The following is a 13,140-nucleotide window of genomic DNA, read 5'->3' on the forward strand; positions in this document are numbered from 1 at the left end:
GCACAGGTTGAGTTTGGTTCATGAATGAAAAGAAAAGTTTTAATTTTTATGTATGTTGTTGATCATGTATGGGATTAAACAGGTTCACAGGATGTATGTTAGGATTGCTACGGGTCCCGGCGGCCTTAAGCCGATCTGGATTCTAGCGCCGGTAGCGGTCCGATTTTCGGGCTGTTACAAATATAGCTATGGACTTCGTGGTGGGGCTACCGATGACGTCCAACAGATTGGACTCCATATGGGTGATTGTGGACAGACTCACCAAATCTGCTCACTTCATTCCTATCAGGAGTGACTATTCTGTGGACAAGTTGGCGCAGGTGTATATTGATGAGATCGTCAGGCTGCATGGGGTTCCTGTTTCAATAGTGTCTGATAGAGGGCCCCAGTTCACCTCCAGGTTTTGACGGAGTCTGCAGAACGCTATGGGTACTAGGTTGGATTTTAGCACTGCTTTCCATCCTCAGACGGACGGACAATTAGAGAGGACCATCCAGACAATAGAGGATATGCTCAGAATATGTGTGTTGGATTTTGGCGATTCTTGGAGGCAGCATCTACCTTTAGTGGAGTTTGCCTACAATAACAGCCATCATGCCAGCATAGGGATGGCCCCATATGAAGCTTTGTATGGAAGGAAGTGCAGGTCGCCTGTCTGTTGGGAAGAAGTAGGAGAAAAGGCCTTGGCAGGGCCTGAGCTAGTAGAGATCACCAGCAGAGTGGTGCCCATAATCAGAGAAAGGATCAAGACTGCTGCAAGCAGACAGAAAAGTTATGCAGATATCCGCAGAAGGTAAGTAGAGTTTCAGGAGGGGGATTTGGTATTGCTCAAGGTGTCTCCAATGAAAGGGGTGATTCGGTTCGGCAAGAAAGGTAAGCTAGCTCCACGGTACATCGGACCCTTCGAAGTCTTGCAAAAGATTGGGAATGTATCGTACAAGCTGGACTTGCCTGCTTCGATGGAGAAAATCCATCCGGTTTTCCATGTTTCTATGTTGAGAAAGTTCGTGTCGGATCCGGGAAAGGTTCTTAGTGAGCCTGATGTGGAGATCCAAGAGGATCTCACCTATGTTGAACAGCCGGTACGGATCCTAGACACCCAGATTAGAAAGCTAAGGAACAAGGAAATCCCGATGGTGAAGGTCCTTTGGAATCACCACAACATCGAAGAGTGTACCTGGGAGACACGGGAGTCCATACTCCAGCAATATCCTCATCTCTTCTAAGGTGAGTTTTATGTGCTTTATGTGTATGTTATGTGTATGCCATGCTTGTGTTTGTTCGGTGAACATTCGGGGACGAATGTTCTTAAGGGGGGAAGAATGTAATACCCGGCTAGACTCCGGTATCGGAATCCCTACCGTCCGGTAGGATCTCGGATGTCGAAAACCTCTAGAAGGGTAAAACCATGTTTTTATAAAATGTTTTAATGTATTTTATGATTTTAAGTAAAAAAGAAGTTAAGTTTTGAATGAAAATAGCCTTGGAGGAAGACCCAGGTTCGGCCGCCGAATCCCAAGTTCGGCCGCCGAACATGCATGCACTTCGGGAGTGCTTTAGGCCTCCGAAAGCATAAGTGAGGGAAGTCCAGGTTTGGCCGCCGAACCTCAAGTTCGGCCGCCGAACATGGCATGCATGCGGAGGCACGTTCGGCTCCCGAATGTGGCCTGGCCAGCCACCTATAAAGGGGTCCCTTAGCCGAAATGGGCGAACTTTCCTCCCCATTTTTTGCCAAGGTGAGCTCTCCACCGTCCCTCACCAATTTTTGAGTTCTTTCTTCAGATCTTTCAAGTTTTTCAAGAGTTTTCACTTTGTTTTGAAGATTTTGAGCATTTGAGCAAGTTTTGAAGCTTGGAAGGCACAAGAGCTCCTTTCCTTTGGTTTCCAAGTTTAGGTCGTCTTTCTCTCGATCTTCAAGAGGTAAGAGTCGATCTTGAGCTCATTGCATATTTTAAGTAAGTTTTAAGTAGTTCTATGAGGTAGAAATGCATGTTTAGGTTATTGTTAGGTTTATGGGTTTATGTATGTTCATGAGCAATGTGAGTTGTTTGATGTGTTGTAGTTGGGGTTTTTAATGGTTTGAAGCCCCTAGGAGCTTGTATGCTTGAGTATGCATGTTGTAGAATAGGTTTATGCATGTTGAAAGGTTTGGGAGGCGTTTGTGCATGTTGGAGCTGAGTTTCTGCCACTTTGGAGAAACTCAGGTTCGGCCGCCGAACCCGCTTGTGGAAGCAGCCTTCGGCTGCCAAAGCCTGCCCCCGAAAGAGGACTTTCGTCTCTGGAGGGCAGTTTCGGCTGCCGAAAGTGCCGCCGAACATGCAAGAGTTTCGTCTCTGTCTGGGAGTTTTGGCCGCCGAAGGTGCCACCGAACCTGCCTGACTTTCGTCTCTGGAGGGCCTTTCGGCCGCCGAACCTGCCGCCGAAAGTGCCCTATCCAGTCCTCTTTTGCATGATTTATGTGATTGTTTCAAGGTGTTTTAGGGGGTTTTTGGGGAGTATTTTAGAGTTTTGATCATAGATGTTTGGTCCCTCATTTGAGTCCACCTGTGTAGGTTCGGACCCGAGGAACTGAGGACCCCAGCAGTGAGTCAGTCGCTTCAGAGTCAGTAGAGCTTCAGCCAGAGGTGAGTGGAACTAAACTTAATGTTTTAAATTGAGTAATTAAATGAAAGTTTTAGCATGATTCACGCATCATGAATGCCATGAGATATATTAGGGTGCTTGCATTAGAATTCACGAATATGTTGCATTGCATAAAATGTTGTTGATGTGGATGAATGTTGAATGATCCATTAGCCCTCATATGCTATGACATGATGATATGATATGGAAGTCCAGGTGTGGCCTGCACTACGCCCCTGGCACTATGTAAGAGAAAGACCGGGTGTGGCCTGCACTACGCCCCCGGCACAATTGGTCATGTATGATATGTTATGTATAAGAGGAAGACCAGGTGTGGCCTGCACTACGCCCCTGGCATAGTTGGAAAAAAATGTAAAGGGCTAAGTGGTGACAAGTTCATCCTTGATATGATTAGTTGTGATGTGATGCATTCCATGAAAGTATGAACCTTTAATATAAATATTTTATTATTCTGGTCACTGGGCTCTAGTAGCTCACCCCTCTCCCTTAACCCCCAGGTTTGCAGGTACAGGGTAGACCAGGAGGTCAGTAAGAGTAATGAAGTCTTGGTTATGTAATAGATAGTGTGGACATGAAAAATGTTGAGATATCATGTATAAGTACAGTATAAAAATGTAATGTAATGATGTTCATGAATGTTAGAGGTGTGCTTGACCATAGAATGTTGTTATCCCTTTTAGTACATGATCTTAGATGTTTTATGATGTTTATGTAAACCAACTCAACACATGTTATGTCACCCGTTTGGGGCATTGATGAGATCCCAAAGAGGGGTCAATGTTTATGTTTATGATTATGTATAGTGTATGCACAGGTTGAGTTTGGTGTATGAGAGAATGAATGAAAGAAAAGTTTTAAATTTTTATGTATGTTGTTGATCATGTATGGGATTAAACAGGTTCACAGGTTGAATGTTAGGCTTGATACGGGTCCCGGCGGCCTTATGCCGACCTGGATCCTAGCGCCGGTAGCGGTCCGATTTTCGAGTCGTTACAGAGGGAGTCTGACACGTCCGTACGTACGGGTCTGAGTGACTTAGACAGCTAGCACAATAACAGGGAGGCAAAAAAACGTGAGTAGCAGGTAAAAAGGCCCCTCTTTCCTTCTTCTTCTTCCGGCTTCTTCCTGGGCTCCATTTTTTTTTTTACTTTATTTTTCTCTGCAACTCTGACCTATCTATACTACATTAGTTCATGAATCTGACTTGAACGTCGGAGTGTCTCCACCGGGGCATCCCCGGTAGACTCCCTGACCATATTTCCTTATTTTGCAGGTTCTTTCATCAAATCGAATATTGAGAGACCCATATGATGGAGCAAAAAGAAAACCAGATCTATCATGGAGTAAGAGAAAAATCAGATTTATCACCAATAAATACATAATTACATACAACATAAATTTTATATTACTGAAATTAAAATTAAGAAAAAAGAAAAAGGAAGTTGAGTAACAACATTAGGAAAAAAACAATCCTAAATAGAGTGACTTTGAAAGAAAAGTAACTTAGACTTGATTTGGTTGGGAGTATATAAATTGGTGAAGTAGGACTTTCTAGAAAATATAAAAAATTCTCTTATTTAGTTTGTACTACTAAAATTATACAAGGAAAGTAACTTAGGTTATTCTTGATAAGTTTTACTTAAGTAGAGTAAAATTTACAAATTTATATTTTAATTTATTACACTTCAAATTATATAAAAAATATTATTATCTTTTAAAATTTAGAAACAAATTTATTTCTTGAAAAATTATTTTATAAATTAAACATACTTTATTTATACTTCATAAGAAGTAAATTTCTTAGAAAATATAATTCTTAAAAAATAGATTATATTGAATCAAACAAAACTTTAAATTGACTTAAAAATCTGCAATATTGAGTTATAGTGATTTTTATAATTAAATTGAAAGAACGATAGTTTTAAGAAAAAAAGATTAAAGCTAAATAACGTTGCTGAAAAAATTTCAAAATTGATTGATTGCGGAGGAAAATTAGCGTATATATATATATATATATATATATATGCTAACATGGATTACGTTAAGTTAAAATAGTAGCAACAAGAAAACAATACGAAGATTTTGGTAGTTCCACTGTAAGATCCTACATCCGCAAATACAAAGCCTCAAAATACTCTTCCAAGAATCTTTCCTCTCCTTACCTTCCCCCGAGGGACAATTCTCTTTGTCCTCTCCTTTTTGCATATATCGAACCACCATTATAGCCTATGACAATTAACAAAGACCAATAGTTTCTGCTTAGACGACGCGCGACGCGAGAACAAGATGATACAAGAGAGAATTTGTCGCAGTCGCCCAAGAATTTGGGAATGAGGAAGCAGTAAATAGGTAGGGTTTTGGATCCGAAGAAGGCAGATGCATTCTTCATCTCTTGTTTTTCTTTTCATTGAGCTTCAATACATACTGCCATACCATGACAGGTATGAAGACAGAGATAGATCAACAAATACAGGTGCTTTTGATCAATAGTTTATATTATTCCTTTCATTTTAGCAAATTTACAGTTGTGTATATATATCGATAATGTGATTATGGAGAATTTTAATTGGTTTAAACATTGAATTTTGATTGTGTTCTCGAGCTTGATAAATTTAGATTTTGTGTTGTTGATGATGATTAAAAAAAAGTACAGAGAAGCCTTAGGCAATTGTGGATTTTCCCGTTTAATTTTCATACGCGTAGCATTGCTTTTTTCTTTTTCCCTCTTTTCCTTTCTTTTTTCACTTCACTTGATCTAAAATAATTAATTCAAGTTTCAAGTTATTTAGTAATTTCGTACCGAATATTATATACTATTCCAATTTTTAATCATCTTCCGATGTCCTAAGGATTTCCGCACTGGAAGCACACGGCTGAACGTTACAGAAATAATAAGTTTTACTGAATTTCACTTTCTTTTATGGAGTTGAGCAGTGAGATGGGATGTTCTAAAAAATTCGAATGCCACCGTACTTTTTTTCAATAAAGTTTAGAGGTGAGCTAACAATGTGTAGACCATCATGCGAGGAAAATAAAGCCAAAATGAAGCAGTGAATCTAAGAACACTGACATGTTTTTTTTTGTATAGAAAGCTCCTCTATGGATTGTATAGAGAGGTGCTAACAAATGAGTTCTTTCACATTTTCTGTACATAAGAAACAATTATTTCGACCTATGTAGAAAAAATCCACTACAATGCGCAGGCACTATGTGATTAAACTCTGAGGTTTTTATTATTTCTAGAAGATTGTTTCAACATCATAAACAAGTCCTACAAGCCACTTATTACTATTAGCATTGATGCAGGAAAGATATGGGCAGCAGCTAATGTGGTACAGGAGAGAACTACTTTGTGCAAGAATAAGCTTATAATAGGAGAGCATTCTCAAAGAACTGCAAGCTTAATACCTTTGTATTCATGTTTAAAGCAATGTTCCGAGTTCCACAAGGAAGAGCTCTTCATCAAACCTCAACCCAGAAGCTTCAGCAGGTTGAAGTAAGCCATCCACCATCCCACCAAACACATACAAATAATGCCCTGAATGATCAGCACAAGCTCGATGGAATGACCTCTGCTTTGGTTTGTATCCCTTTACCTTGAGCCTTTTCCACATATTTGGAAGTAACGCAGTTGGATGCTCTTGAATGGATGTGACTGAGCTAATGTCCAACACCCAAAAGTCATTTTTCCTATGTCTAAATGAATCTTCACCTCCATAGATTAGCATCCGACCTCCCAAAATTGGAGTAGCTGAATGACCAACTCGTGGGAGTAAGACTCCATCAGGTATGTTTTGCAATTCATAAAGTATCTGGACCCATTTTAGCTGACCATCAAATATCTGCAAGAGCCAAACATCATTTAACACCTCATAACCCAATCCTCTTCCACCAAATAAGACCACTCTAGTTCCCCCAATGCATGCTAATGAGTGACCTGAACGAGGGGAAGGTGATGGATGAGTAACGAGTTCATGCCATGCTCCAAAACGAAGATTTTCTGAAAGTTCCAAAACCCAGGTGTCACCCAATCTGACGCCATGCAGCCCAATCCCTCCCTGGATAACCATCCTTCTTTGATCAATGCAACAGGCAGCATGAGCCCCTCGTGGTGGCGGTGCAAGGGATTGTGAATGGAGTAGCCTCCATGAAAGCGAGATACAGAGGTTGTCATTAAAAACGAGTTGCCCAATCCATGTATCATTTTGACGGATCCCATGATCATTGATCCCTCCAAAAAGAACAAGATGATGGCCAATAACGACACATGTGTGCCCAAATCTTCCACTTGGAACTCCTGAATCAACCTTCTGCCACTTCACTGTCTTTCTAAAGCCATTCCCTATATATGCCACCCATGTGTCATCAAGATGGCGTCCTGCAAAGCAAGAAATGACATGGCTAAATAAACTCATATAAACTAAAATAATATATATATACACACACACTTTTTCTTCACGAGACCATTTCAAAATGTGTCGGCAATCAAAAGGTTACACAACTTAGCAAAACAGATATCTAAAGTATCATGTTTCTTACAGCAATTAAGAGGTTGTTCTGAAGGAATGATCTAAAAAATATTTATGTGGCTTCATTCTAAGAGGAGGTTGGCATGTTGGAAATTATAGCAAATGTCATTCAAATATTTTGTGTTATTTATAACTTACATATAATTTTGTTTTTATTTTTTATTTTTTTGCTATTTTTTCATCTGTTTTGGAACATGTAGATATAAACCTTGTTGACTATAAAAGCCCAAAGGGTAGTCTATAAACCTATAATAATATAAAATCTTATACATTATATGAAAACTAGTTAAGGAATTCATACTAAATAATAGCAATAATAATAACAACTACTAGACTCTATTTATTTATAGAAAATAGCATATATTTGAAAAATAATTTCAGTGAAAAATAGTATACATAGCAGTAAATAAATGAAGGAATGAATATAGGGGATAGGCGCACAAAAAAAAAAAGACAATTAATCCTGTTTGGCACACCCACATGCAATAGGTTATAGGTGTTGAAATCAAGGGATGTAACTAGTCTTTTATGTGGTAGGCGCGTTGAGAATATCCCTCCAACCACAGATGCATTAAGTGTGGGTGAAAAAATTATTTTATGTAATCGTTATTTATAATTCGATATCATCCATCCATCGATCATGATGAGCTTTGTATGAAATTTAATAAGATCAATGGTTAAAATATAATGGTTGTATGGAAAATCTCTCAAGCAGCAAAAGGAGGTAAGTAACATAGGATAGGATAGTTATAAGGAAGGTAATTAAGTCTCATTCCCATGTTAAACAACGAAAAGGGAAGACGTATATTGAGAGTGTAGCGCAGGGGCGGAGGGAGGGAGGGAGGGAGGGTGCAGGTAGGCGGCCGCATTGGTTTTGGTAAAAATTATATATATATATATATATATATATTTTTTTTTTCATAAAAATTAATTTTTTTTATTCGGTTTCAACTGCAGATTTAAAAAATTTATCTGCACACTTAATTTCTTTTATAACTTGTAATTTTGAACATTTTTTAAAAAAAATTCACACACTTAGTTCTCCCTCCTAATTGCTATTGGTATGTTTATTTTGTATTTTAAATTATTTTATTTTATACTATTTATTTTTTTATAATAATTTATTATAATCACTAAAGATATGTATTTTTATTTTTTGACAGATTAATGTAAAAAGATTTAAGGTTTGTGTGTATTTATATTTTAATTTAATTTTTTTAATTTTGATTTAATTGGTCTTATGTCTATTTTTTGTGCAATTTTAGCTAATTTATAAATTTTTAAATTTAATAGTCTAATTGATATGTCACATATATTATTATTAGACCAACTGACTGAAAAAGACTTAATATTTATGTTATTTTATATTTTAATTTAAACGTTTAAATTTTAAATAAATTGGTCAATATTTATATTTAATATAATTTTAATTAATTTTAAAATTAAAAATAAAAATAAATAATTTAATGGTTAAATGTTAAATTACATTAATAATTATAAATATTTCATAATAAACATATTATTTAATATAAAATAATTAAAAAATATATCTATTAAAAAAATTTTATAATTATTAAAATAAAATAAAATTTATTTACTGTGAAACTGTAGACAGTATATTTAATAGTTAAATTATTATTTTCTTGAAAATTAAATATATCATTTAATTATAATTAAATATGAGTTAATATTATTTTTATATATAAAATTAATTTATATTTAAAAATTAATAAACTGTTATATTTAGTATTCTATTTAAACTCTTACATCTTAAATTTTAAAAATTAATTTTAAATTTTAAAAATTAATTAAAATTACATTTAAATGCAAGCGTTAGATCAATTTATTTAAACTTTAAACGTTTGGATTAAAATGTAAAAAGATGTAAATGTTTATTTTTTTTTAATTATTTGATCATTAATTTATAATTAAAAAATAATAGCAATAATATATGTAATATAACAGTTAGAGTATTAAATTTAAAAATTTATAAATTAATTAAAATTATATTAAAATATAAAAATTAAGTGAATTAAATTAAAATTAAAAAAATAAATTAAAATATAAATATACACAACATTAATTTTTTTTAGATCAATTGACCTTATATTTTTAGTTATAAATTCACTCCGATTGTTTAGAAATCCTGACTCGGCCTTGTGGGTGATATGAAGAAAATGTTGACATATGGTGTGATGATAAGACATATTGGTAGTGTGATATCTAGTGAGAGAAATGTTGTCAGACAGAGAAGAGATTCTTGAAAAACACTACAGCAAAATTTTCAAAAAACAAAATTTTGAAAATTTATTAAACAAAATTTTAATTGAGCCGAATTTAAAATAATTTATTAATAATTTAATTTATTTATAATATAATTAAAATTGATACTCCATCTGTTATCATTTGCATTCGCATAAATTACTTATAGATTACTCTATAAACCTTGTTGCTACTTAGTAGTTCATCCACACGTATATATAAATAAACAAAGATGTCCAATTAAATCAATACATAAATTTTTTAATTAACCTGCAAAAGCCAAAAAGGATCAACAGCTTGTTTGTGTACAGGCATTATGGAGATAAATTCGAGATGTATTTGAAACAATCTCTTCATTGCCTTGCAAGTTATAAGTAAAAAATCACCATTTCACTAGCAACTCTAAAGCACCTTAACCAGCAAATTAAGCTTACAGAACAAAGCAAAGCAAAGCAAAAGATAGACTGACCTCCTTCACAGCCACCACCAAACAAAACCAAGCAATCAGACACAAAGTTGAGAGAGTGAGAAGCCCTGGCGCTTGGAAGCACCGATTCAGGATCTGGGTTACACAATTTATGGCAACAAATTGAGTCAAGCTGCGAGACCTGCTTGTACAACCTCATCCATGGCAAGTGTTGATTATTGACAGAAGACTTAAGGGCATCCACTGATGTGGGTCCCCAGTCTCTCCTGCAAATGGATTCCCACAGAGAATCAGAGCTTGTCAAGGACCTGAATCTCTTGCAGGTCATGGAAAAGGAGATAACAGAATCTATTGGAAGTCGAAGTAAGATAGTGAAGAGATGGTCAGTATCCATGTTAGTTATTGGAGATGAAGATGATAAGCTGGTGATGGTGGTCTCAGCCATGGAAGAAGAAGTAGCCATGGGTGAGTTACGATTGTTGAAATGGAATACAGAAAGGCAATGGTTAATGGGTTAAGATTAATTGGATGAATTTCTTGTGAAGGAAAATGGTAAAAAAATTTTCCTGTGTTTGAAAGAGATGGATCATATTCATAGACATATGGAGGATTGAGGAGGAGACAAGCTCATCTCTTTTGTCTGGTTTGTGACATCATGAACTGTACCCTTCCATGCGGTGTCCGACTCCGATTGGCCACAGGGAAATCTAGCGTACCTTTTTTTTTTCCCTCTCTTTTATTTCTCATTTTTAATTTTGAAATCTTTGTATTTCTTTTTTTTTTTTCTCCTTAAAAAATTTTGAAATCTTATCATAAAAAGCTTAAAAAAAAAAATTGTACCCATATGATACATTTAAAATTTCACCACTATAATTTGGTTCCACAATTAAAGATATGTTATTCATCTAATAGATTTTAATTTGAGTTTCATTCTATTTTCTTGCTTAAAAAATAAAATATAAATTTCAATATTATAACATTTTTCTCTAATATCAAAAGAAAAATAGAAAAATAAATAAAAAGGTTAGGATTAGGCTCTTTTAAATAACCTATTAGATATAAATACATACTCAAAAGGGTTAATTTAAATAAAATTTATGAAAATTTAAGATATAACTAAAAAATAATTGTTACAATATGAAATAATACATTATAAACCGTTAATTTGTACTTCATAAGTATTTGTGAATGTCTAAAGTAGTTTTAGAATTTAATACATTATACAATTTTTTATTTTTATATTTTATTTTACATTATTATGCTAAATATAATGAATAAATTATATATGTACTATATTATATTTTACTAAAATTTATTTTAGTTATATATTTAAATGAATTAATTCAGTTATGTCATATACTTTTAATTGACAATTTTGATATTATATGAGTTTAAAATTAGTTAAATAAGTCTTATGCGTGTGGACACTTACCGAAATTTTTAAAAGATTTTATATTTGGTTTGCATTGTTGCTATGATTATGTAATGACTGTTTTTGTCTTTAGAATAAAATAAGTAGTTCGTTCATTAAATTTCTGTGTTTAATTGCTTATTGACGTGCTTATATTGCTATAATTATCTGATGATGATACTTTTGCATGATGACCCTTGCTTTTTTTTTTATGAGAATAGAGCAAAAAGTTATGATGTTAACATTCTTTTGTATAGGTGAATGCGTAAATAATTTTATGTGATAACTCTTGCTTTTTTTTCTATTTTTATGAGAATAGAGCAGGAGGTTCTGATGTTAACGTTCTTTGTACAGGTGAACGCGTAAATAATTTGGCTGATTTGACTTGAAAAGAGTTTAAATCAAGTGTCACACGATTTCAGACAAATATCAAAATTTGAAATCGTGACATTTGGTATCAGAAACTCAAGATGTACTAAAGTGCCAAAAGATTCTAGAGTCTAAATGCAACTAACTACACATAAAATGCTAAAGTTAAATATAATAAATATGAGTACTAAAAATAAAAGACTAAAAATTTAAGACATTAATAAGAAGTTTTAAAGTAATAAATCACACAATATAAAATAACTATCCTTCAACCTTCATCAAGGGTAGGATCATCACAAGTATCTTCATTTTATCATTTTGATATTCATCTTTAAAATTAAAATCTTCATTTTCCTCATATCTAAGATTTTAATTAGTTTAGATATCAAATCAGAGGATAATGTTTTTTCTTTTCTTTTTTGCTTAGATCTTAAACCAAGTGAAGATGCAATATTTTTTCCTTCCTTGATGTAGTATTGTAGACATCTTCTTCAACTCCTATAGCTTTTGCAATCACATTTCAGGTCAAATCTTTATCTTCAAAAATTAGTTCATCTCTTTTTAACACTTCCTCCATTTAACTCATCAACTATTCATTAATTTTATCTAACTCTTGCAATAAGATGGAATCAATACAGTCATGTGTATCATATTTACGTCTTATTAACCGATTATACTTGATGAAAATCAAATCATTTAAATATTTTTTAACAATCTTATAAGCTTTTGGTTCATAATTGTCATCTTTATCTCAAATATTTCTTTAATGCTTTGATATAAAAGTAAATAATTCATTACTTATTTGTCACTTATCTCGCATTTAAAGTTAACCTCTGCATAACTTGGTATAAAGTGCTCATAAGACAAAAAAAAAATGCAGAATTTATATAATGTGCAGCAACATGAAAAGGATAATGGAGTTGATTTCCTCATCGTTTATTAATAATTTTGGAACACTTCCTTGTATTTGTCCTCTTTTTTTAAAAAAAATAACTTGGCAATTGCGCCTTTTAACTCTATAAGAGCTTCATAAATATATCTCATTGTATACATATCTCACCATGCAACCAATTTAAACACCAGACTAATGGATCAATTTGCTAATATCAGTTGCATAATATAGATTGGTCTCAATTGTCGTCTATTTTAGATTGGTTATTAGCAATCTTTTCTGATCTGAGCCCTAAGGAGGTTTCCAAAATCCTCATGCTAGCTTGGATTTTATGAAAAACTAGAAATATAATAGTGTTGAATGATAATATTGAAACTTGAAAATTATAAATTAAGAGAAAATAGGAGTTCTGAAAATTACTTTCTCATTATAATTCTTCACATTACAAGCATTGTTTATAGATAAGTCTTGACCACTTTATGAAGAAAACTAAAAGTTTACAATAAATGCAATAGAAAATCAAAAGTTTCATGTGAAACTGAAGACTTAATAAATACTAATAAAATACTTCATTAATACAATACTTAGTTTCTAAGTAGACTTTTGG

General features: G+C 33.6%; 1 protein-coding gene across 1 annotated transcript; it reads right to left on the reverse strand.

Moving 5' to 3' along the window:
- Nucleotides 1–5,112: 5,112 nt before the first annotated feature.
- LOC110610891 (F-box/kelch-repeat protein At1g51550) lies at nt 5,113–10,443 on the reverse strand. Its single transcript, XM_021750963.2, has 2 exons — nt 9,904–10,443; nt 5,113–7,021 (listed from the first exon to the last, which is right to left on the reverse strand). The coding sequence occupies exons 1-2, from the start codon at nt 10,322–10,324 to the stop codon at nt 6,066–6,068; spliced, it is 1,377 nt and encodes a 458-aa protein (XP_021606655.1). The 5' UTR covers nt 10,325–10,443; the 3' UTR covers nt 5,113–6,065.
- Between the last annotated feature and the right edge of the window lie 2,697 nt (nt 10,444–13,140).

Source organism: Manihot esculenta, chromosome 3, assembly GCF_001659605.2.
Source record: "Manihot esculenta cultivar AM560-2 chromosome 3, M.esculenta_v8, whole genome shotgun sequence".
Taxonomy (NCBI): Eukaryota; Viridiplantae; Streptophyta; class Magnoliopsida; order Malpighiales; family Euphorbiaceae; genus Manihot; species Manihot esculenta.

Bases quoted from the DNA above. Each gene is read 5' to 3' on its own strand.
- LOC110610891 (XM_021750963.2), bottom strand. From the start codon at position 10,324: ATGGCTACTTCTTCTTCCATGGCTGAGACCACCATCACCAGCTTATCA. The intron at 7,022-9,903 runs GTCAGTCTATCT...CTTGCTTTGCAG, and splicing joins TGGTGGTGGCTGTGAAGGAG to GACGCCATCTTGATGACACA.